The sequence below is a fragment of the Crotalus tigris genome, unplaced genomic scaffold, assembly GCF_016545835.1.
Source record: "Crotalus tigris isolate CLP2741 ecotype Arizona unplaced genomic scaffold, ASM1654583v1 scf7180000024343.1644824, whole genome shotgun sequence".
Taxonomy (NCBI): domain Eukaryota; kingdom Metazoa; phylum Chordata; class Lepidosauria; order Squamata; family Viperidae; genus Crotalus; species Crotalus tigris.
This window is the reverse complement of record NW_024100513.1, coordinates 1,194,354-1,221,435: the sequence shown is the minus strand read 5'-3', so window position 1 is coordinate 1,221,435 and position 27,082 is coordinate 1,194,354. Positions and strand designations below refer to the sequence as shown.

Here is a 27,082-nt window from a genome sequence, read left to right as displayed (position 1 = left end):
TCAGTGCATGTAACATAGATGTGTGTGTGGACAAGAATACCAACCTTGCTGTCAAGCAAAATCAAGCCTCTAATAGTGAGTGCCACACAAAGTGCACTAACCAAATAGGTGGTAAGACAATAGGGGAACTCAGGCACCACATAGGTTATGTAGAAAGTAAACACAGGGCCAGTCATAAAGGACTCAAATGTCTATACACCAATGTACAGAGTGTGAACAGCAAACAGGGTGAACTAGAAATTCAGGTTAATGAGGGCAAATACGATATTGTTGCCATTACGGAAACATGGTGGGATGAAACCCACACATGGAACATACAGATAGGGGGATTTAAATTATTTAAAAGGAACAGACCAAATAAAAGAGGAGGTGGAGTTGCTCTCTATATAAGAAATAACTACATCTCTACAGAAATAGAGCACAAAAGTGATAAAAACTGTCTTGAATGCGTTTGGGTCAATATAAAAGGGGGGGAAATGAAATTGCCGTAGGTGTATACTACAGGCCACCCAACCAAACAAAGGAAATAGATGAACTTTTTGCTAGTCAGCTAACTAAGGTATGTAGGAAGCACATCACAATAGTAATGGAGGACTTTAACTACCCTGACATCAACTGGGAGACAAACTCTGCACCAAGTGGAAGATCAAACAGGTTCCTGGCAAACCTAGCAGACAACCAAAAAGCAGAGAAGGCAACTAGGGGATTAGCCATTTTGGATTTAATTCTCGCTAACGGAGATGAAATGATATAAGGTGTTGAAGCCATAGGAACCTTGGGAGGAAGTGATCATACAATATTGGAATTCCACATTATGGAAGCACAAGCAATAGAACACAGTCAAACTAGAGTCTTGGACTTCAAGAGAGCTAATTTCAATAAACTTAGAGAGGGCTTGGGAAGGATTTCATGGATGAGAATCCTCAAGGGGAAAACAACTCAAGAAGCTTGGGAAATTTTGAAAAATGAGATGATAAAAGCCCAGTCTAGCACAAAACCAACAAAGAGGAAAAATAACAGCTCTCAAAAGAAACCAGCATGGCTGCATAAAGAATTCTCTGACAAATTAAAAGATAAAAAGGATAAGTATAGAAAGTGGAAAGAGGGGCACATAACTAAGTCAGAATATCAGCAAATAGCCCGAGCCTCCAAAGATGAAATGAGGAAAGCCAAGGCTCAAATTGAACTAAGGCTTGCGACCAAAGTCAAAAATAACAAAAAAAAACCTTCTTTCAATATGTAAAAAACAAGAAAAAAGTGAAGGAAATGATTGGTCCATTAGTGGGTGAAAGTGCCAAGAAGGTGACAAGCAACAGGGAGAAAGCAGAATTATTTAACTCGTTTTTTGCATCTGTCTTTACACAAAGGGAAAAAATAGACCAACCTATCAAAAATAGTGCCATAAAAAACAGAATAGAAACACAAGTTAAGATAGGCAAGAAAATGGTAAGGGAGCACCTGAGCAGGCTAGATGAGTTCAAATCACCAGGACCACTGGTGATCTCAGAACCACTGGTGATCTCAGAACCACTGAATTATATTTTTCAAAGATCCTGGCGCACAGGGGAATTACCAGAGGACTGGAAAAGAGCTGATGTAGTTCCCATCTTCAAAAAAGGGAAAAAAATGAACCCAGGAAATTACAGACCTATCAGCCTGACCTCAATACCTGGAAAAGATAATCAAACAACGAATCAGCGAACACCTAGAGGCAAAGTCATTACTAAAACCCAACATGGGTTTGTCAAAAATAGATCATGCCAGACAAATCTTATTGCATTCTTTGACCAAGTGACAAAATTAATGGATCAGAGGAATGCTGTAGATATAATTTACTTGGACTTCAGTAAGGCATTTGATAAAGTAGACCACAACGTACTACTTGATAAGATAGAAAAATGTGGGGTAGACAGCACCACCACCAGATGGATCCATAGCTGGCTGACTGGTCATACTCAGCATGTGGTCCTCAATGGAACCACATCTCCATGGAGGGAAGTGTGTAGTGGGCTGCCCCAGGGCTCTGTTCTGGGCCCAGTGCTTTTCAACATCTTTATCAACGATTTGGACGAGCGGATAGATGGAGAACTCATCAAATTTGCAGACGACACCAAGCTGGCAGGAATAGCCAACAATCCAGAAGACAGGCTTAAGATACAGAAGGATCTGGACAGATTTGAACACTGGGCACTATCTAACAAAATGAAATTCAATGGTGAAAAAAATAAGGTTCTACATTTAGGCAAGAAAAACCAAATGTACAGGTATAGTATAGGAGGTACCTTGCTCAGTAGTAGCAACTGTGAGAGGGATCTCGTAGTCCTAGTGGATAATCACTTAAATATGAGCCAGCAGTGTGCTGCAGCTGCCAAAAAAGCCAACACAGTGCTGGGCTGCATTAACAGAGGGATAGAATCAAGATCACGTGAAGTATTAATACCACTTTACAATGCCTTGGTAAGGTCACACTTGGAATACTGCAACCAGTTTTGGTCACCACGATGTAAAAAAGATGCTGAGACTCTAGAAAGAGTACAGAGAAGAGCAATAAAGATGATTAGGGGACTGGAGGCTAAAGCATATAAGGAACGGCTGCTGGAATTGGGTATGTCTAGTTTAATGAAGAGAAGGACGAGGGGGGACATGATAGCAGTGTTCCAATATCTCAGGGGCTGCCATAAAGAAGAGGGAATTAAGCTATTTTCCAAAGCACCTGAAGGCAGGACAAGAAGCAAAGGGTGGAAACTAATCAAGGAGAGAAGCAACCTAGAACTAAGGAGAAACTTCCTGACAGTTAGAACAATTAACCAATAGAACAACCTGCCTCAAGAAGCGGTGAATGCTCCAACACTGGAAGTTTTTAAGAAGAGACTGGACAGCCATTTGTCCGAAATGGTGTAGGGTTTCCTGCCTGAGCAGGGGGTTGGACTAGATGACCTCCAAGGTCCCTTCCAACTTTACTATATTATTATTATTATTATTATTATTATTATTATTATTATTATTATTATTTTGAAGGATCCAGAAGGTATGAATGTTTAGTGATGGTCCCTATCTTATGAAACTACCTTTTTCTTGACTTATGGTTGGCCCTGATCCTACTTTTCTTTAGAAAGATATCAAGATCTTTTAGTTATGATGGCCATTTTTCCTTTCAAAGCTAAAGCATGACAAAGCCCTACTATCTAGAGCAGCGGTTCTCAACCTATGGGTCGCGACCCCATTTGGGGTCGATAAACCATTTTACAGGGGTCGCCAAACAATGCGATCCGCCATTTCCCCCCCTCAGGGGGCGGCGCCACGCATGCGCGCTGCGCATGGGGGCAGCACCACGCATGCGCGCCGCACCACGCATGCGCAGCACATTCGTGTGACGGGGTCGCCGTCACACGAACGTCGAGAAACGCTGATCTAGAGGCAGCTGCAAAAGGTGTCTGCAGCAATAGTCACTTGGATTCAAAATGGTATATACAATCAGACAAAATCCTGGCCTACCTTTTCTGAAGGATATTTAAGTATTATATTTTTTTGCAATCAAGATAGGTTATACAATTATTTCAGTTACATATTTGCTAAATTTTATTCTATTATTATTACTATATTAGGTATGTTGTAAACTGCCCAGAATCCAGCTGGATTGAAGTGATGAATAAATTTCAGAGAGAAAAAAGAGAGAGAGTGGATCTGCATCTTCAACACTTTTGATTTCAGTGACTGTTAAGAGTTCCAAATTATTAGCCAGTAGAACAATGGTGGTTAAGACAATACAATAAAATTTCACTTGAAATCAGAGAGGAATGGACATAATCTAAATTTTATGTAGTATCTGCTTTAAAATATTTAGTGTACCCATAACACTATTTAACATAGTGTACCCATAACACCTTAACAAAATTTAAGGCCAGAACTCTTAAGAGGAACATACATTTAGAGCTGTGTAATTTCAATTGCCTCCTTATTGTTAAACTTGTAAGAATTTGTGCGCTCTTCCTATTTTCAAAGAGCTTCATCTTACTTTTGGTAATTCAGATTTTTAGGTAATTACCACCAGAGAGCGCTCCTCAGCAGTTTATAATATCTGAAGAATTTAGTCTACAGATCCTAACTACTCAAAGGGTGTCAATGTTAAAAATGATGGGAAACTCTTCTGAAATCATTATTCATAGAGCAACTAAGATCATAGCAATTTCATAGAATACATACAATATGTTAGAAGTAAATAAAATGTTGCTGGGAAACAACTTACATTTCAAACTATAAATTGCCAAAAGCAGATGCAAACCTTTCACTGATATACAGATAGTCCTTGACTTACAACCATTTATTTAGTGACTGTTCAAAGTTACAATGGCACTGAAAAAAGTGACTTATGACATTTTTCACATTTACAACCATTGCAGCATCCCCATAGTCATGTGATCAAAATTCAGAAGAAGCTTGGCAACTGGCATATATTTATGTTGGTCTCAGTGTCCCAGGGGCATGTGATTGATCACCTTTTGTGATCTTCTGACGAGCAAAGTCAATGGGGAAGCCAGATTCACTTAACAGCTGTAACAGCTTTCCCTGAAGCCAGCTCAGACAATGAAAAAAAGCTGACTCTGGGGACTTCAGAGGGGGGCATGGGGGACAGTCAGAAAGACACCAAGGTCTCTGAGCAGGGACTGAATGGGTCAGGGGAAGAGGAGAGGCCAGGAACCTCAGAGAGGGCATCAGGGAACAACTGGATGATCACCAGGCTGAAGAAGAAAGGGGAGAGACGCAGCTGCAGCCAGAGGGTTCAGGACCCAGTTAGAAATACCGGGCAGTGAGAGAACACAGCTGCAGCTAGTCAGTGGAGGAGGAACTGCCTCCAACGCCATTCGCAGGGCCAAATGGAGGGAGCTAGGGGAGGATGAAAAGACAAAGGTGTCAGACTGGAGTGTCTCCCACCTCCAACGGAGGCTGGCAAGGCTACTTGCAAAAAGGCTAATGGGCTTACACAGGCTGGCACATGGAGCAGAGACACTGGAGACAACTTATCTGTTTCCTGTTGTTCATGTGTTCTGCCTTTGTGACTCCTGCTTCCAGACCTGTGCCTTGACCTTGTGACTGGACTTTGGACTTTGCATCTCAGATTTTGGACTTGAACTTTGGGTTCATGTATTGTGCTCCGACTGTGGACTTGTATCTGGATTTATTCTTTGCCCTAAGACTTGAGGTTGTTTAGGACTTGGGTTCATTGGGTGTTGTGTTTGTTTGTTGGGATGAGCCTTGAGAAACAATATTAGGGCCTTGCAAAGCCTCAATAAAGACTTCAAACTCTTGTGGTGTGGGCATGTGTGAGCGGGACAGGACAACAACTGTGTTGCGGTTGTTAAATAATAACAATTGACAGTTGTTAAATTCACTTAACAATTGTCTTGCTTAACAATGGAAATTTTGGGCTCAGTTTGGTCATAAGTTGAAGACTATCTCTAAACAATGAAAACAGTTGTGGAAGACATTCCAGTCTGACAGCTTTGTCTTTTCATCTTCCTCTAGCTTTAGCTGAATATTTTTTTCTCTCTGGATGGGGGAAAAGGGAGAATCCCCAGGCAGTGAGCTATACTGATGAAAGCAAATGCTTCTTTTCAGTGAGATATATTCAATCAGGCAAATTTGTTCTACCTAGTAGCACTCCAAGGCTTAATTTTTAAGAAATTTTTAATTCTTTGGTTTTGTTTAATGTAAGAGTAAAGAACAAAATCCAAATGAATACCTGTATCATGAGAGCAATATAAAACAAACCAATCATATACATGAAATAGTTTCATCAAAACAGGTTCAAGCCGCTAGGAAGATTCAACAATCTATACATGAACAAGCAGCTATTACTCTATATTACAAGTTACAAATTACAGATAAATATAACCTAGTCAATGAAGACAGAAATATTCTTACCAAAGGTAACTTCTTGCCAAATTTCTGTAGGTAAGAAAGGCAAAACAATCCTTATCAAGTGCTTTTTGTAAAATACTTGTAGGTGGGTCTAGCACAGAGTAAATTGGTGCATGATTACCCATTTTCTTTGACACATTAGGCAAAATAAGACCACAATAGGAAGAAAGTGCTAGTATTGCTCTAGCCATTGTGCTAGTGTCAGTCTCAATCTTGATAGACCCTCCATACTGGCATTTATGTAAAACATACTCAAGCCCAGAATGTCAAAGAAAAACTAACATATAAATCAATTAGCTTTTCATTTTAGCTTTAGAAAGCTCTTCTTAGCTTTCTAAATGTATTAACAAAATACATTTTAATAATATATCTCTACATACTTTCAAGTTTCTCACTGAAATACAATTACTTTAAAAAGTTTTATTATTTCTTGGAACCTAAAGAAAAAATAAATCATGCATTCTCCATATATGTGAAGAATAATCATATTTAGAGTTTTTGAACTCCTACAAAAATGGACTAATTATTTAAGAGGACTAGTGTTAATAACAGAATGGCAAGCATATGAAGCTGGGACAAGAGTGTTTACTAACAGGGGTACAGCATAACATTTGGCACATAATGTAAGTGAAATAATGTAAGTAATATATCCTTGTTGAACCCAGATGAGCTTATTTCTTATTTTGTATATAAAAGAAATAAAGCTAATGGGTTTGGCCATATAACTTTAATTTATTGCAAGGCAGCATGGCATTTTATGAGTGTTCTTGCACAATACTTCATGCTATTTTATACACACAAACCAATTAAATACTATTTTTATATTTCTTCATAGCGTTATATGAAATGTTTGAAAGAAGGTGTGTTAACATAAAAAAGCACTTTGCAAGACTGGCAAGGCTGCTTTTATTTTTGCTTTATTTATCAAATTTGTAAGGTCACTGACTCTATAGCAACTCTGTGAATCAAATAATATTAAAAGCAAATTGATAATAACAGGAAAATAATAGCTATGTGGTAGAAATAAAATCAGCATCATCTTAAAGGTACAATTTCACAAGGAGCTCACTACATAACCTAATTCAAAAAATCTACCTGAAGTAAGAGCAGTTTAAGGACCCATTTGAGCAAACAGAGTAGGGCAATATCTCTTTAGGGATGCTGCCTGGAGGTCAGACAATTTGACAGAAGACTCATTTTCTGAGTCGGTTCGGATTATGCTGATTAAACAGTCTGCATTGAAGAGGAGGGTAGAGCTATAGGAGACAGTCTTTCAGCTACCTATACGGTGAAGCGTTTTGTAGATAATAACCAGTGCCTGGAATTGTAGCCAGTTTGCTGATAGTCTGTGCACATCCATGTCCATAACTGCCTGAAATCAATCCCAAATATAGAGCATTTATCCCAAAGCAAGAGTGACTGTACAGATTGGCCACCTACTCCAGAAATGGCTCCAATAGGAATACAAGATTAATCTTACAAATGCCTTCCTTCCTGGCCACAGCAGTCACCTGGTCCTCAAGCAAGTTTTAACTGCAGGAAAAATCTCAAGTTGTACACTAGTCCCAAATAGGGAAATACAACTCATTCAGGATAAAAGACAGCAAGCCTCCACTCCCAGATGGTCCAAATACGCACAACCAATTGGTCTTGCTGGAGCTGAGGCCCAGTATATTCCTCTTTATCTAGATTCTCACAGCCTCCAAACACAGAGACAACTCATTTGGCCTGGAATCAAGATGTACAGCTTGAACCACTGAATGACTTCATCCAATGAGTAGGAAACTGCATGGCATCCCACACATCAAGGGGCTCGGGTTCAACCTCTTCCCTTCTCTGGCAACACTAAATGGAATAGAACAGAGAGTGATGAAAATACAATGCATCCCTCTCCTAATTCCTGTTGATGAACCAGAAGGATACCATGGCCACTGATATGAAAAACCATTGAAATCAAGGACAGCTATATCACCCTTGTCCCAGCTCCAAGGGTCATCTAGTGTGACCAATGCTATCTTTATGCTGTATCTCACTATGTCCCAGTATAGTATCACCAGTATTCTGCTACCTGAATGAAAAGATCCAGATAATTCATTTATTATAAATCCCTTTAAACCTGTATCACCCTAATAACCTTCCCTATAAAGTTTTACTGCAAGTTGTCCAGAACTGTTGAATCCAGCAACAGGTTCTTAAGATACTGCCATATCCTTCAAAATCCAAATCTCCTTCAGCAAAGCCAATACTAATAATGCATGGACCCAACTATACACCACCTTCTGGAAAGCAGGAAATCTGCCCCAAGTTGTCTGTGTTTGTATAGGTAGACACCACTTCAGCTGGACTTCCAGCAAAATAAAGTCCCTGTAAATTTTATTTGTGCTGCAAACTGAGAAGAGTTTTCAAAACAGCCACACAAATTTTACAAAGATTGCAGCTCTTTGAACCCTTCAATGATAGTGCTGTTTGCCTCAACATGCTTTGCAAACCATCTCTTTGTAATACTTTAGACTTCATAATGAGTATTCATCTATCACAGTATCAACAGTTATCAGCTTCAGACTTACCTGCAAATCCATAACGAAGAAAATTACTTCTTTTTTCCAGCTGAAGAACCCTTGATGGTGCCTGTGTTGCATTGTTGAACTTAAAGGACAATTTAATGCATGCACCTGAAGGAAGCCATAATAGGTAAGGTACTAGAAAAATAAACTTTTGATTCTGGTTCTGTTTTTCTATGCATTTCATTAATGAGGTTATTGAGATCAATCTATAAAAAATACCTAATATAGCTGTGAATAAAAAGAGAAATGGGGAGGAGGGACAGAGTAGCCAGCAGCTTGCTTTCAGAAAGACTTGGCAAAATTAGTATTTCCATTTACAAGTAGTAAGTCAATCTAAGAAATATAGCCATACAATTGGCTCATCAACTCAGTTTACCTCTCCTACTATGGTGAGGAACAGAAAATATAATTGTGACATCACAGTTCTGTTTTGTGTTGTCATTAAACTGGTCACCAAGGGAACTACTTATTGAGAGGACAGAGACAAGGGGAAAAATGGAAAACAGAAAGGAAAGAGGGTGTGAAAATGTCTGGTTTACTGCATTCTCCCACAGAAAGATGTAGAATGCAATGTGCTACAATTAGAAGTCTCTTCTGAATATATCAGCTGACAGATGACTAAGGAAAAGAGCAGAACTGCAAACAGGTAGGGTGAGAGTCAAATAACCTCAGACCAGAATTGAAATCACATACCACATTCCCACTGCTAGTGCAAAGGCGTAAAGACTTTTATTCTCTCAGCAGTTTAAACATGAGACTTCTTCCTTCTGCTTTCTCAAATTAACAGGTACTTAGCACCATGCTTGGAGATCTTGAAATCAAATGATATTATTCTACATTTAAATAGCAGCAACCACCTCTGGCTTGGGAACCATTGATTCCAATCTTGCCCACCTTAAACTTCACACGTTTTGACAGAAACTAATTATCCTTCAGACGACTTCATTGCTGAGGTATTGATCCAGGACATTACTGAAAATATTGCTGATGTTGTCTAATTAGCAATAGAATAATTTGAGTTAAGTTGAGCTTGAAATATTTTGCACACCGGTGGGACCAAGAACAAGAACCTTGAAGGAAATTTCATGGTAGATGAATCCTAGCCATGTGCAATCTGTTAGACTCAAACTGTGCTTTATATGGATCTAAGAACTTCATGATTTTTTTTCCTCCAGATAAATAATTGAGATTGTTGGAGGATAAGATTTCTATTTTCTTTCTTGTTCAGCTCTGACTACACAGCATCAGTGATAAGAGACGCTTTGTTCAAAGGGCAAAAATAGTAAAGTCCAGGAGTTAGGAAAAACAGGAGTTAGGTCAAGAGATAAAGTTGTTTCAACTTTCTGAGAATCTTAAATATAGTTGATATAGCACTTATTAATGTCTTAATTTCTGAAAGCAAAGGTACTAGTTGAGCTTTCAATCCATTGAAAGTCTATCTATTAAACATGGGATAATTCTGTCCAATAAAAGAAATATAAACATAGAGCATTTTATAGAATTAGAAGTTTAACTGTTCAGGCTTTTCTGTAACTTTTAAGCATATTTTGTAAAAGGAATGGGTACAAATACCAATGTGGTTTCAAATGAGTGAAATTCAATGATCCCTTATAAAATGTACACACTGCACGTATCAACATAATTAACATTATTTGAATAGTAATGCATATCTGTTTCATTTAATAGTAAAGCATCTTATCAATGTTATAAAAAGCTTTTTGAAGAGAACCTGTTTTGCTTATTATAAATATTGAGAAACTTGCATCTCAAGGATTACCTATACAATGAAGGATAATTTTTCCACCAACAGATTAGTTGGTCTCTATAGATGTCATTTTGGACACTAATATTTATTTCAGATAAAGAATATTTTTATCTCGAGATTTTATACACAAATGTCAATTATTATAACTTTTGCTCCACATTGTTCTTTTTGTCTTGCATCTTCAATGTTGTCATTATCATCATCATCACCAAATCCATTGAAGCTTAGACAAAATTTCTCAGCATCTATGTTATATGGCGCATAATTAATGGGGGTATAAACAATGAATATTAATACAGGATCAGAAAAAGTCTTATGGATTTAGAAATGGGACTAAACTCTTATAGATCTGCTAAATACAGATGCTGAATCTAGGTGCCTTGAAGCAATTTGCAACTGATTTTGTATTTATTCAAGACAGAGCGAAGAACTTTAACATAATTACAGGTAGTACTCAACTTATGACCATTTATTTAAAGATGGTTCAAAGTTATGAAGGTATTGGAAAAAGTGACATATGACGCATTCTTGAAGTTACGATCTTTGCATCACCCCTATGGTCCTATCATAGCAATATGGATGCTTAACAACCAGCTTGCATTTTCAATGGTTAGAGTGCTTGCAGCCAGGTGATTACAATTTGCAATCGTTCTAGCTGCTTCCAACAGGCAAAGTCAATTGGGAAAGCTGGATTCACTTAATGGCCACACCATTCACTTAACAACCACATGATTCGCTTAACAACCTTGGTAAAAATGGTCATAAAATCCACTCCAGTCATATAATGACTTGCTTAATAAATACACTCCTTAGTGACCAAAATTCCAATCCCAGCTGCAATCATAAGTCAAAGATTAACTGTAATTGTTATTAAAATTGATTTCTTACGTTGCATATGAGGTACAGCAGCAGCATCAAAAAGGGGAAAAATGATAATGTCAACGCTGCTAATATTGAATATTCTTGCTTTGACAAAATATGCAGAACTGTCTGGTACTTTTAGAGTTAATTCAGATGATGCTGGGAGAGAGAAGAAAGAATGTGATAGAGTAATTACCAGGGCTTCAGAAGGAAGTGAACCTTTGCCCCCCAGGCTGGTTGGACAACGTGAATTATGACAGCAAAAGAGGAAGGGAAAATGCTAGCAAAATAACTGCTCTGGGGTGGAGATTTCAGATCTTGACATCCATCCATGCTGTGCCGACATTCTGTTACACTGTAATAAAGGCTTTTTAGGATAAACAATGCCTGGAAGTTCTTTGCAGTGTTTCATTAGTCGGAACCTTGACAGATAATTTATATAAAACAAATTGAAGAGGAGAATTTGATGATTAACCAATTTTCACTTAGTTTGGCGATTTTCTGATTATCTCATTAATTGGGTCAGCTATTGCTGGGGCTTCTATTTCCAGGGCCTCTAACCCTGTCTTTGAAGGAAATTGGACAGTTCCCACATAACTGTAACATTCACCTTAATTTTATTTTTAAAATTAAGGTTGAATAAGCTATTTTATAAAATAAGAATCCACCTATGCCCTCTGCCATGACAGCAGTCTTGACAATTTTCAGTAAATATTTCAAGATGTCATCACTGAGAAATAATACACAGCTCAAATTTTAATGCTTCATGAATGGCGGAGACATGTTTTACTATTTTGCTGAATACAAGAATTGTACAATTATAAATTATAACAAACACAGAACTGCCCTTCTAATATTATGGCCATGCTGAATTCTCACCCTCCCCCCCCATTACATGAAGCAATTTAAAATCTATAATGTGATATAAATATGATAAAGATTTCCCCTACCCTTGGTCATTTAGCTGAATTTTGAAGGTTTTTCCCTATTCCAGGCTGAAGATAACAGAATTTTCTGAGCTAAAGATGTGGAATGTAAAAAAATAAAAATGTAAAAAAGACTGGTAGGGAAGGAGAATATGTTTCTCTCCCCATAATATGAAATCCAATACTGAGAGACTGGCTTTATTTTAAAAGAATTGATTTATTCCCCTTTTTTTTCAGGGCCATCACACTTCTAAGCAGAATATAAGAGTTTTATACTATCTAATAAGCAGGAAGAGAATTGAAAATAAGAAAGCTGCTTTTAGCACACATACAGTTTGTGCATTATTCTTAGTATATACCTGCCTAAATTCAGCAGAAAGTTATTCTTAAAATACTGTAGCTAGGTTTAGGTTTTCATTAATTGACTTCAAATACCAAATATCTTGAAAAAGTATGTGCAAACCTATTTGGAACTTTATATTACATGACCAAAATGTAATTTAAAAGAATCCATATGTACTTTCCTATATCTACATACATTTCAAACAACCAACATAAAGTTACAGACACGGCTGGTTGCTATAAATAGAATGGAAGTCAGGGGACTATTATTTTGTTTAAATTGTGGAAGGAAAAAAAAGATTATATTTACACAGTAAAATAAGGTTTAAGATTTGTCTCTAGAGCACTACAGACATATGTTAACCTAAAACTTGCTATGTTCATGCTAAAAAAATAAATAATACATTTATTTCCCAAAACAAACTCACACATCATTGACTTCTCTTTTGATAACAGTACCGAGTGATTCATTAGAACATTCGCTAGTTGTTTAATATATGCACAGCTACTGCAAACTAATATATAAATTATCTAAGAACTAGCCACTAAAATAAGAGCAAGCACATTTGACTTAACCTGACTATTCTGCATTTTAACATGCCGAAAAGAAACATATAAGCTTTGATTTTTAAAATATTTACCTTTAATATGAAATGATGTCAATTGACAGTTTACTGCATTGACAGTCGGTAGTTTTAAAATTTATGTTAAAATGGTGTCTGAAGGTTTAAACAGACATAAATAAATTTAATTAAATTATTAAAATAGACTGAATACTGGGAAATATGCTGGGAATTACCAAAAATGTTTTCTATCTGATGCCTGAGAATGAAAAATTCAAAACAATTCATCTACTAGTATATCATTTTCAGTGAATGCTAGGAGCATAGCATCAGCCACTGCTATGTTTGCTGCTTACAGGAAGACAATAGAATACTATATCAGTCCTGATACATTGATCACATACACGTTCAAAATTACAAATATTTACAAGAGGGGCATGGATTTCTTAGCCAACTGCTGCAATTGCTGCAAAATGAGGCAGTTTAAATGGAAATAAGTAAAGATAGGTCAAGTTCAGGATCCACACTATCTGCACTTAAGTAAAGACAGCTTCATAAATGGACTGAATTTTATTATATATATAAACATAATTCAATCCAGTTAAATCCTGATTTGTAGTGCTCTATACGCAACACTGACTAAATATCAGAAGGCTTCCACAATTAGATTTGACAACTGGTCTTTCAATAGAAAGAAAAAAATCAATAATATATATATATATTTTATAAATTGGTTTCATCCCAAGAAGGATCGTTCATACTCTTTAGAACTTTCCGGACAAGCTTTTCAAGCTCCTTGCGAGCTCTTTGCTCTTCTTCCAGTGATTTCTTCATCTTTTTATTATCCTGACAAAAAAAAACCGCACCAAAATACATTATGACAATTTGCCTTAAATGACTAAAACATAATTTTCTACAATGCTTCTACAATGAGGAGACCTTCAGAGTATATTGCTATAGATTTGTGCTCTCTTGAAATAATAGCTTGGGGTTTAATTTATCAATAAAGAAAACGTGTTTGTTTTGCTCTGAGCTCAGCATAATATTTTCATCTTGTAAAATCCTCTAAAAATATTATAAATGCAGATACAAATCATATTTAGGAAAAGAATTAACTTTCTTATTAGGAGGAGCTCCAGTTGATGTTTGATAGATGCAAACTAAGAAATAAGATGAAACATGGTGAAATATGGAATCAAAGTTATAAAGTAATTCTCATGTTCATGATTCTACTAATTTACAAAATAATTATCCAGACTTTTCTTGTGAGATAAACACAATTACTAGCTGAAATTAGAGGTTTTAAAGAAAGATTCCTCCATAGCTAAACTCAGAAGCAGTACATTGTGGCAGGTGTTTCAACCTCTGATGGGCTCTCACCAGTGGATTTTTCTTAAAACTGGAATTAATGTAGTCTGTGCAGATTGCATGTCTACCTTTGCCTTTTACCTAACATGTGCTCAAGGAAAGATATTTCTTCCTCCTCAAATAATATTTCCTGCTGCCTTATATTAGTACTACATTCCGACTTGCTGACTCACCCCAATCTCTTCACTGAGTTTTAAGGGCCTTCACTGAGCTTTGTAGCTGTGTTGCTCTGTATCAGATCAGTCTCCGATAATCCCTATCTCATCCATGATCTAATATTCTGATAGATATATGTGAGATTCTACATGAATTTGAGCCTCAGAGATCAGTTGGAGTTGCTGCTGCTGCTGCTACTGAGTAACAACTTTCCTGCTTGTGTTGCTTGATGCTATATCTGGTTCGGCAGTGCAATTTACTAGGCTTAAGATATTGGGGGACATCATCCAGCTTTTCATAAGTACAGACTTGGAGGCAGACTAAGAGTTCATGCTCTCAGAGCAACTATGAACCTGATTCAGTTTACTGAGGGTCCAATCCACACAACAGGCCTCCTGTTAGACCTGAGTTTCATCTCTTTATCAGTCCCTTGTAATGGAAGAATCACTCCCTGTTGACCTTGAAGTCTTCCCTGGCTACTTTTCACCACAGGGAATTAGGAGTAATTGATCTGTCCCAGAGGTGAAATGTGCCTAATAGGATTTCCAAGGAAATTTGTTGCTGAGGCTTTGATGTATAGTCCAAGTCAGGTCTTAGTGGCTGGATGGAATGATAGGGAGATGACAGTCTTAAACTGGATTGTGCTTGGGAGGATTCTCTCTGCAGAAGCTACAATTGTTACAGAATGCAATGGTGCAGATAATTATGAGTGCACCCAAGTGCACACATGTAGTACCACTATTATACAAATGTGTTGGTTCCAAATAAAAATTCCAGATGTAATTTAAAGTGCTGGTTATCACTAATGAAGTCTGACATAACACCAGATCAAGTTATTTGCAGGACTGCCTTTCCACAACAATATCAGCCAACCTACTTCTCTAAAACAGTACCATTCCTTTTTTGTGGAGCACCTGTCCTTTGGAATGATCTCTCCCTCTTCTATTTAAGCTTGTTCCTGAACCTGTTGGCCTTTGGAAAGGCATTAAAAAACCCATCTCTTTCCTTGGGCCACGGGGTCAGGATGATGAGAGTCTCCATCTGGAGGAAATTAATAACTGAGTTGCAAAGATTTCTTTCATTTTAACAGAATTGTCTACCTATATTTGTTTATTTTTGGTTTTCTGTAAACAGTCCAAAATCACAGTTGGGTGATCATATAAATTTTATAAATATTCAATTCATATTTTTATTTATAAACTACAAACACACACACACACACACACACACAAACACATAACTTAAATGGCCAAGATTTGTAATATTAGATTGGATTACCTGTACAATCAATTGTGCATGAAAGTTACTTAACTTCTATTTCATTACAGTACTAATACTACAGTACATATTGATTCTACCACCAGTTCTGAAGCACACTTCTAAAAAAAACCCACCCTGTTTTTGACATAATTACCATATTCTATTATTCTCAATTGTGAAATATAGTATGTTTTACCAACCTGTCTTAATTCCTGTACTTCATCCTTCAATGCATATACTGTGTCAACAAGACTTCTAAAACAGAAAATTAAAATAAAATTTCACAAAATGTAAATAAATCTATATAAAAATCATATTGATGCAAGTGATTTTACATCAAAAACTATATAATATGGGGTGAAAAAGATATAGAAAAAACTATTGAACCTGCCCATTTGCAGTAAATTTTGGGCTTTTCTGCTATTTCTTTAAGTAAGACTTTTGGAGGCATGGGAGGGGAAGTAAGCTTACTAAGCTAATTACTATAAAGTAACTTGGATTAGGGAGGGATCTGCTATCAAATGTTGTTCAAGAGAATTCTATTAGTTGCAAACTTTTTTGAAAAAAATCAGCAGCTGTACATTTATATAAAAATAATACAATTACCAACACTAAAACATTTGCAATCCTACATACAAATAAAAACAGAAATCCCAGGGTACTCAAGAACACCACCTTACCACAACACTGATCAATTCCCAGCTTGCACAAGGACAAAGGAAGAAAAATGCAAAAAGAAAAGTTAGAGAACCCAAGATTATTAGAATTGATCTAAATGGGCAACAGTGGACTGATGATCCTCATTTCAGGCAATTAAGTAATGAATTTTAAGAGGATATACATATATACAGTCACATGAAAATGTAAGTACAACCCATGTAAAGTTTTGAACATATGAGATATATCAGTATTTTACCTTCATTCAAAGAGCATTTAAAGATAAAATTTAACAAAAAAAAATCTATGAAAACTATGACTGTACAATCATTCAGTAAAAATTTAACAGATGTGCCATTTCCTTCTGTGGAAAAAAATAAGAACATCTTTGGCAATAATACTCCTTTTTTTAAAGCAGAAATTACTTCAAGTAGGCATTTCTTATAGCTATCTACCAGCCTTTGACATTGATTGGGAGGATTTTTTCCCTACTCCTCCATGAAGAATTTTTTCAGCTGTGCAATGGTTGAAGGATTCCCGGCATGCACCACCCATTTCAAATCATCCCAGGACATTTTGATGGGATTTAGATTTGGGCCTTCCAGAACTGAATTTCTCTTTTTTCAGCCATTCCTTGGTAGATGTACTAGAATGCTTGTTGTCATTAACATGTTGTAAAGTCCACTTTCAGCTGAGTGTCAATCTTCTGACAGATGGCCTCCCTTATCCTCAAGCACCCTTTGGTACAAGGAAGAATTCATAGTGGATTCTGTGAGGGTTAGCTGTCCAGGCCTTAATGCAGCAAAGGAGCCTCAAATCATTAACATTTCCACTAATGTGCCTTAGAGCTGGTGTTGATTCTTCTGGTGAAAGGCTGTCTTTAGTTTTGCCAAACATATCTTCTGGTATTGTGTCCAAATAACTCTAGTTTGCCTCGTTTGTCCAGAGTACATTGTTCCAGAAATTATAAATTTTGCCTAAGTGTTCATGTGCAAAAACTTTCTCTTGTCCTGATTTCTTTCTGGGCAGCAAAGCTTTCCTCCTGGCATACTTCCCATGTAAAAGTAATGTATGCAGCATTTTCAAATGATAGAGCCATGCATTTTGACATGAATAAAGTTGAGAGCCATCTGTAAATCAGATGACAAAATTCTGGAATTCTTAATAGACTTCTTTCATACATCCTATGTTTTGCTCTTGAGCTGAACGTATAGGGACGACCTCACCTGTGCAAGCTGGCAGTTGCTTGAAATCTCCAGTTATAGATGATCTTCTAGATTGTGGAATGATTGATATCCTATTGCTTGGCAATATTTTAAATCCCTTCCAAGACTCATAGGCATCTATAACCTTCTTTCTGAAAATCTGAGAGAGAGCTCTTTCAAATCTAGGCAGTGGTGATACTTCAGCAACGAAGAGCAAATCAAATTAAATGTCTGAGGTTTCAATAAGACAGCTTTGTTCCCATCCTCTCAGGCAATATTCTAATCATTGGCACCTCATCTGTTGCACAGGATTCTAAGGTGGAATTTTAGGTATGCAAGGAAGAAAGAAATGTAAGGGTGTATTTACTTTTTCCACATATGAAATCTACATTTATGTTTATTTATTATTAGGGTGAAGGTTCGTTCTCCGAGCTTAAGGGTTGGTTTCTGAATGTTTCATTATCAGGCTAGAAAACATCTTCAGTGGTGTTTAGTGGATATCTGTGTCAATGTTCTAGTTATATAAGGGCTTCAGGTGTGGGAGTGTCAAGTGAGGGTCTTGTGATGGGCCAGATATGAGTAATCAGAGAGAGGCTTGTGATGGGAAAGTATGTCAGGTCAGGGTCATTGGAGGGCGTGAATTAGTGGGTCAGGAGTAAGTCATCAGTGGGAGGCTGGTAATGGGTCATGTGATGGGGAGATTATATCAGGTCAGGGTCAATGGAAAGTGAACTGCTGGGGGGAGGGGCTTGAGGGTTGCTGCTGTCTCTGGATGGCTGTTAGATTGATTTGGATTCTGAAGGGTTCATAGGCTGGTTATAGGTCAATGTGTCTGTTAATGGAATTGTTTGTGGAGTGCCAGGCTTTTATGAACTCCCAAGCATGATGGGTGGTAGTGTGGCCAATGATTTTAGTGTTGTTCCAATTGAACTGGTGTTGTTTGGTGTCAGTGTGGGTAGCAATTAGGGATTTGGGATCATGGCATTTGACTGCTAGCTGGTGTTCATGGATCCTGATTTTTAACTGACATGATGTTTGTCCCACATAGAGGTAGTTGCAATTGTTATTTATTATGTTTATTTATTTAAACAAATGGAATACACAGTATAAATATGTTATATTAGATCCCCTTTATCAATATTATTAATATGAAGATTAAACATCTGTATGTTGAAATATGATGAAAAAGTCAACAATTTCTATGGGGTGTACTTACTTTTGCCACCTGACTGTATATTCCATACTTCCTTATTACTGAGATATGTACATAACAAGTGCATAAATTCTACTATAACATTGTACAAAAACATATAAAATTTTATATATATTTATATATAATTATATAAACCTGTTTTAAAGAAATCATCTTACTTTTCTTCTATCACAGTTTGACCATTACTTTTTGTTTCTTCTACAATAATTTTCTCTTCCTCTGGAAGTAGTACTTGGGGAGCAGATTCTTTACGGGAGTCTAATATAACATGATAATAGAATTAAAAGACAAAACATACTTTTAGACAGATATTAGAATTAATGTTCATAGGAGCAGTTGATATTTTATTTGCTTGTTCTCTATTTTATAGATATGTACCAGTCACTATTATAAGTTTATTATCATTGGCTTCAATAAGAATGGTTGACAAACTATGATTTAAATTTTTCAACCAGCATTAAATTAGGCAAAAACTGCCAAATTAAACTTAGTGCAGTTGTTAGAGATAAAGCTAGTAAAATAATAAGCAGTGATTATATAGTTGATCAAGAAATTATTGTGATTAATAAATACATTCAGCGAAGATTATTTCAGAAAGTGATTGAAGATGTTGCTGATAGCTCTAAACCTGGTTTATATATAAAAACAAAATTCAAATGGTACTTTACTGCTATCAAACACAATTCAAATTACTAGAGTTGACTTCAAGTGCCTAAATGTCTTGAACTTTAAATGTCTTTAAAAGTATGTTAACCATATTTTCCTGGGAAAAATAAAGGATAAACCTGAAAAGGGGGCAAATCTGAAAGAGGTTAAGGATAAAAACTAATATTTATATTCACAACTTTGCTTTAGAAAGGAAAATTTAAGAATAAATCCAAGAAAAATATTACAAAAATGCATCATTCAGTATGTTGTATGTTAGAAGTTAAATAATCAAAATAAAGAACAATAGTAAATTTTTGAAAAATAGATCTAAAGGACAGCTTTTTGAAATAAAAGATTGTCTTTTATAATAAAAGACGTATGGTCACCATACTTTAAAGTAATATTTCACATCTTTGCTAAATATCACTGTTTATAATCCCCAGCCAACATAATCATTTGCTGCTTCTCTTTCCACTATTTATTCTGTGGTAAAAGACTAGCACTTCTCAACTAAGAGCAAAACCAGCATATTCAGAGGTCCTATTCCACTGCAGGAAAATATTATTACCACAACACCTGTAAAGTTAGTTTATATAACTAATTATACTTTATAAAATACTAATTTTATAGGCATTGTGATAGCAATATTTTATTGCAATGGAATAATATCTCTGATTCTACAGAGTTTTTTTTATACCTGTCATGAAGTAAAATTCTATTTATCATTGTACAAGATACCAACTTACCAACTATATAGCTGGAAAAGGATTATTATAATACAAACTGAGTCAGAAATATTAAAAAATATTAATTCTGCAAATAGAATTAAAATAAAATCTTTATGGTACAAACATAATGCAAGTAAATTCAAAATTAAAAATTAAAAATGAAGACAGGTAGGTTGAAAAAATAGTGATTGGTAGTGAAACAGATGTTAACTCTGAAGGACAAACTACATAAAACAATGTTTTAATGTTAAGTTACTCAAACCACTCAGAAAAGTTATTTCAAATGTTAAAACATGGCAGAAAGCAAAAGAGATGGATTGAAATTAAGTAATGAAGGCACAATCCTTGGTTTACGAGATAAAACTAAAGAGTATATAAAACTATTGCTAGAAAAATACCAATAATTTTAAAACAGGATGTTAATTCCTGAGGAAAAAAAATTAACTTTATTCTGAGTTAGATAATTGACTTAATGTTAAGCCTAAGGGTGGAGATCTATTATCTTACAAGTAGTACCACAATCCAGTTAACCTTTAAATAAAGAGTAATTTATTTTCATTGAAATCAATAAAAAAGACATTTAATAAGGTCAAATTTTCAAAGAGGTTGATGACATTCTTTTAATGTTAAGCTTCAATTAATTCACTGTCACTTAAACCAGACTTCCTTGGAAGTATGTGAGACCATGTGAAAATGTCATTTCTGCTGCAAATACATATTGCCCAATATAGAAACATCTTTAAAGTTTGATTCCACACAGAAGGAAATTTCACCAGGGAATGTTTTGCCAAAAAAAATCCATTAAAATATTACTAATACGTGACTGAACTCCAATATGCAATACAATTTTCAAAATGGCAATTTCCTTCTACAATATAGTATAGGAAAGCAAAAACTCCCATTCCTATTTGTTATAATCCTCATTATCACATAAACACATCTGCCCAAGTACTTTCCATTTGGATGTTTAAAAACATCCCTCTTAATGTTACCTTTAGTTTCAACCTTATTGCAGAAATAAAGGCAAAAGACAAAGATAAAAATCCCAAGAGGTGCAACAAGTCTGTAGATAGCAGCATTTTATTAATAATTTATTAGCTCAAAGGAAAAAAAAGAACAAATTGTGAGACAGCAAATTAAAAGAACCACTGTAAACCCCAATAATTATAATACTGGAATAGTCAAAGCATGGCTTATATTAAAAATAGTAAAACAAAACTTAGCCATGTTAAGGGAAATAAAATCATCGTAATAATGGGATTATTACAACCATAAATAAAATGGATCTAGGTAAGCTGGAAATCTGACTAGATGGGATATTATTACCTGTAGCTGGGTGTCTTTATAATGACAGCAATATAACACAACATGTTTAATGTTTCAGGAAGTAACATTGTCCAGTAAAAGAATTTTTGCTGCAAGCCCTGAAAAATAAATGGCTGGTATTTAGGATTCCTTTATTCCTCTTAAAAAATGATTAGGCAACCTGTGACAAGGTTGGTTAGTTATATATTAGATTGTGTATGAACGATCTAGAAATCTATCTTCTGTATGTAAAGACTCTCTTGCATTTGCATGATGGAAAAGAAACAATGCAATGATTCTAGCTCAAGGTTTCTCAAATTCTGTGATATCTGAACCCCTAAAATGAATTACAGATATAAATATCCCCTATGTATAAAATCAAGATTTCATTGGCATTTCACATTGAAAATTTATTTTCAATTATTAAATTATGATATATGTAAGTTTATGGGTTCTCAGGCTTTTTGAACTGCCTACTTCAAACTTGCACAGATTTCACTCCCATTTTGCCTTCACAAATCTAACCAGATTAAATATTAACAATCTGTGGACTCCTCTTAGTTTCTTGTGATTTCCCCAAAGGGTCCCAATTTACTTTCTTAAAGATTAACTTTTTAGTTTAATTACAGCATGCCAGGAATTTAGAAATGTGTTTGGGATAAGCACACCCATTAAATTATGCTTGGGGAGATTAATAAGCACAAACATTTACATCACAAAGCACTTACACTGAAATATTCCTTAGATAGAGAAACTGACATTTAAAAAGAGGAAACACATTTGATAAGACACATTGGCTGTTATAATTAGTGCATTCTGCCAAACATCTGTGATGACTTGACAAATTCCAAGAGTAAGGACTACTGTCTACATTTGATCACAGCCCCAGTGGAGAATATAATCTTGTTTCTCTGTAGATTTCTGCATCCCTAGCAATTTATTTCCAATATCTGCACTATTGTTTCTGTCAAACTTCAAGATTTAGGCCTGATAGCTTCATTCTTTTAGAAAAAGAGGTTTAATCAAATATTGTAACAATATTGAATAGAATAAATAATGCATCAGAAAAGTTACTGTATATCTCACCAAATCATTCCTCTATATTTTTGATAATACCGGCAGCATGAATCTAATAATTGCTGTTAAGGAATAAATACTATGGAACTTTGAAAAAACTTGTTTCTGCTCCCAACAGATCCAGACAACTCTCTAAAGCATTGGTTCTCAACCTTTTTAATGCCGCGACCCCCCCAACTGGTCGTAAGTCGAGGACTACTCAACTGGTGCAGCACCGTTTGCAGAATGGAACTTTTGGCGGGCTCAGCAGGGCAGAGACAGCCTGGACAATTCCTATTGGCTTTTGAAAGCCAATAGAATTAGACTCTATTCAAGAGAATCTACTCTATTGGCTTTCAAAAGCCAATAGAATAAAAGGGAGTAGCACAGCTAAGGAAAAGGGGAAAATAATGGCGGACTGTGTTGTTTGGCGACCCCGTGAAATGGTTGTTCGACCCCAAATGGGGTCCCGACCCACAGTTTGAGAACCACTGCTCTAAAGTTAGATGTAACTTATATTAAAACCTGATGCTGGAAAATGTCCTTGAAGTTCTTAATGTGGATTCATGCCTCTGTGAGGAAAATGTTAAGATATGAAATGCAGGCGTTGATGATGGACATGCCTCTGTGTATTCTGCTGAAAGTAATGCACTTCTAAGCAACCCAAAATGCAGAAATGAAAACATGCAGGCTTTTCCCCTCCATATTTTGTTGAATTTATTTTTTTTCCTATTCTACACTTTTTTAAAAATGTTTGCTTGCCTAGGAGATAAGACTGAAGTTTAACCTCTCTAACCATGTTTTGTAAAAAGCTTTGCATCTACATTTTGTATTAAACGAGACTGCATATAAAATTGCTTTATGCTGTTTAGTAGTATCATTGGACCAGCCTATTATGTGTGCATGTTTGAAATCTGTAAATAAGATAATACAGGCTTGGATTGTCTTAATGTAGCTATATTTATGAGCACAATGTGGTCCACAACTCAGATATATCTGTTTGGAGATGTAGAAGAGGAGACCCCAGATCAACTTTTTGGGCACTATGGACCAGTTCAGTGGAGAAAGGTTTTTCACGGACCGGAGAGTGCATGGTTTTGTATTCTGCCTGCATCCCACTGATGGGGCTTTGCTTGTTTGTGCAGACCAGTTGCTGCCATGCTGCAGCCCAGTACCGGTCCATGGACCGGGGGTTGGGGACCCCTGGTCTAAGGGAATTTCTAGAAACTAGTCACTTTCTTTCATTGGTTCCACTTTATCAATGGACACTGTTTCAGGATCTCTTGAATGCAATAATAATATTTCTTAACAAATAGTCTTAAAGACATTTAACAAAGATGAAGTACCGATTGCAATACTTTATTGCAACTTATTATTCCTTGAAAAAATGATTAACATGAAAAGTTACCCAAGCTTTAATAGGGAGATAGAGCACTTTGGATTCAAGCCAAAACAGATCCTTCAGAGCATTCAGGCCTGTTCAGCTAACACTGTCAGAACTCCTAAAAGAAGCGGCAACAGTTCTCAGGATTTTGTAGCGACTGTTCACAGCTGTCCCACAATTAATGACAGTATTGTCCGCAATGAAAATAATAGGCTAAGTTAATGAAAATACAGAACACAGGACACAAACAGAGCAACTATATTCATTTTATTCACATTTAAACTAGCAGTCTAGTATTATTAATGTACTATATCATCCCATAAAAAAGGAACTTTGAAAAGCAATCATACATTTAAAAAAGAATATTCTTAAAATGGAATTAGAAGTCCACAAAGCTGACTTCAACTTGGCAATCAGATAAATTATAATATATGCAAAGTTAGAATCTATTTGAGGACATCCATTTTAAAATATATCAAAATTAACATTCACAAGATTCAAAGTCCTCATCTTACATCATCAAGTTCCAATTAAATCATGAGAACAATGAGAGAAAGGGGGGGAGGGAAATGGAACAATTTTCAAGCTCTGTAGAAAATTCTTTTAGAAGCATACATTCACTTAAACCAAAATAATAATTTAAGGCTAACCTTAGAAACAGTCTTTTGTACGTAAGTATAAATCTCTACTGAGCACCAACAAAAGGAAGATGAAATACTTTCGACAAACCTCTAAGAAAAATCAGTATAATAGCAGGCCCCATCAAGGCTTCACTTAGATACAGATAGTCTCTGAGTTAAGAATATCTGACTTAAGCTGAAACTGCACAATGATTTCAGGAACCATGAAGCTGCATGTTTTTAATATACAGCCTTTAGCACTTCACTGGTCAGAGGAAGGATCATGTTGTCCGCCAATTTTAGTAATTATGCAATCTGTTTTTAAGTACAAGTTCTGACTTAAATACAAATTCAGGTTAAAGACAGGTTAAGGAATGGAATTGTTCTTAACCAGGGACTGCCTATGATATAAAATTAAATCTGTAAAAGTATAGGACATTCTTATATGAGTAACCCCCTAATATAGGTTACGATGGATTATTTATTTATTTTTATTTGAACAAAAAGCAATTCAGAAGCTATGTTATATGATGTCAAAACTGTTTGTGGTTATGTAACACTCATTAATTTCTTTCCATTCTTGCAGTTAGATTTCTCCAAAGCACTGTTAATAGTTCAGACTGTTCTGCCAAAATTTGTATAAATATTTGTATTTAGTATAAACACAGAAATGAAATGGATATGTATTTGTTTTATTTAATTTATTCCATTTAAAATATATGTGTTGAATTTTATTTTTAAAAAGATGGAATACCAGAACAAATATAAGTTATTAAAATCAGAAGGGGTTTCAAGGTGAGCCTTTCATATCAATAATAAAAATGATTTCAGTTATCCATCACTTCTCAGCCTTTTCACTAAGATCAAGTGTAGTATCTCAGTTTTCTTATTTTGGGCTTATTGAAAGTATCATTTATCCATCTTTGAACTGACAGAGAACTAACTGCTGCCCCATTGCTGATCTTGTACTGACATAAATATTTTCTTAATTTCAATATTTATATACTCTTAAATTCTGTTAGGTTTTAAACATTTTATGTAAAATCAATACAAATCGATCAATACAAATTGACCATCTGCAAGACATGTTAAGTAAAGGGACTGGTGGATTTTCCCAGCTGTTTTATTCCCACATCAACTATCATCAGCTGGACAAAAAATATTCACTAGTCTCTTGATATTAAGTCAAAATGCTCTTTGAGTTTTGTAAATTGTTTTGTGTGGGGTCCATGAGGTGACAGACATTGGGGGTGATGATTATAGGGTGAAGAAATAGGAAACCCTCCCACTGCACTACTATTCCCCCAATAACTGTTGGACTACTAACAGCTAACAGGAACATGGAGTGGTTCTGAGGTATGAAAGGAATTTCCCTCCTGTTTCACAGCATACCCTCTCATTCACCCATAGCATCCGATTGAAGAACTTTTGAATTTAGGCCAGTTTAAAAATTTGGTCTCTCCCACAACTCACAGACTTTATGGGAAGAGGCATGTCCATAGCAAACAGTAGTCAATAAATGTTGGGCTAATTCAAGACAGAATGTTTGACGAAGTGTGTCAAGTTGTATCGACAATTAAAAATATCTCAGGTATCTCAGGATAAGAGGGAAAAACTTTAACTTGAAACAGCTAATGACCACTTAAAGTGCCTCAGGTGTGGGAAAGGGAACAAATAAGGGCTATGGCCTTCAGAAAAAAGATAGGAAGGGCATTTTTGGAATAATTAACCAAGTAAGAAAAGATTCCTAAAATAATTTCTGCATCTACAATTCTTTGATAGTTAAAATGCAATCAATCAAGAGTTGAGGACATAGTTTTCAGTGGAAGGGAATAATCAAAATCATTCTAGCTTAAATGCACCACTATCATGCAGTTAATTACAAAATATAGAATCCTGCACAATCCAAATAAAAGATAGCAAGAACAACAGATGCACATCTGTAGATAAAGCAGCTGGCTTGTTTCCTTTTTTTGTCTCTTGATGGTAAATTAATTCAAGAAGTAAACAAATAAAATATATGATAAAGCAAATGACAGGGACACTTTTTTCATGCAGGATATCCTAGGTGAAATCACCAAGATGATCTGGTAATGATTTGCGACCAAAATCAGTGTGGCCAATCTCTGCCGATCAGCCATATCTATGCTATGAAATGGCTGTTGTGGGAAAAAAGTAAAAGGAACCCTATGTATATGTGCCTTGAACTTCTGAATAAAAGATGAGATGTATATCTAAATCAAATGTACAAATAGGCTATATGGGCTACCCCATGTAGCTACAAAGAGAATTAAGGCTATACAGTGTTAATTGAAAAGCAAGATCATTTATCACAAGTTTTCATTATTAAATGTACAAATAAAGGAATTGTTCTGGGAGTTCCCAAACTAAATATACTAAGACCTCATGATGCATGTGCATCATCCTGTTCTCAAGTTGATGAGATAAGTTGACAATCCACCTTTCAACTTTCAAATCCAGTTAAAAAATTCCTGATAAAATAATTAATTCCCTGTATTTACTGTAAGATCAAACCTTACTT

The 27,082-nt window shown here is 35.7% G+C and overlaps 1 protein-coding gene and 1 long non-coding RNA gene across 9 annotated transcripts in view; one reads left to right on the top strand and one right to left on the bottom strand.

Moving 5' to 3' along the window:
- Positions 1 to 27,082, bottom strand: part of ARHGEF7 (Rho guanine nucleotide exchange factor 7) — a 142,233-nt gene that overhangs the window by 14,873 nt on the left and 100,278 nt on the right. For 3 of the 6 annotated variants that reach the window (XM_039326742.1, XM_039326735.1, XM_039326736.1), the window contains 3 exons: positions 18,958 to 19,057; positions 15,925 to 15,979; positions 8,487 to 13,786 (listed from right to left, as the gene is read on the bottom strand). In XM_039326742.1, coding sequence (XP_039182676.1) covers positions 13,664 to 13,786; positions 15,925 to 15,979; positions 18,958 to 19,057 — 278 coding nt within the window. In that variant the 3' untranslated portion in view covers positions 8,487 to 13,663. Of the gene's footprint in view, positions 1 to 8,486; positions 13,787 to 15,924; positions 15,980 to 18,957; positions 19,058 to 21,501; positions 21,600 to 27,082 lie in introns of those variants that run through there. The other 3 variants (XM_039326741.1, XM_039326737.1, XM_039326738.1) reach the window with 3 other exon arrangements.
- LOC120300552 overlaps positions 8,988 to 27,082 on the top strand; it is a 39,125-nt gene continuing 21,030 nt past the window's right edge. For all 3 annotated transcript variants that reach the window (XR_005554687.1, XR_005554686.1, XR_005554688.1), the window contains exons 1-2: positions 8,988 to 9,129; positions 9,271 to 9,436. This is a non-coding gene — a long non-coding RNA (uncharacterized LOC120300552). The remainder of the gene's footprint in view (positions 9,130 to 9,270; positions 9,437 to 27,082) is intronic.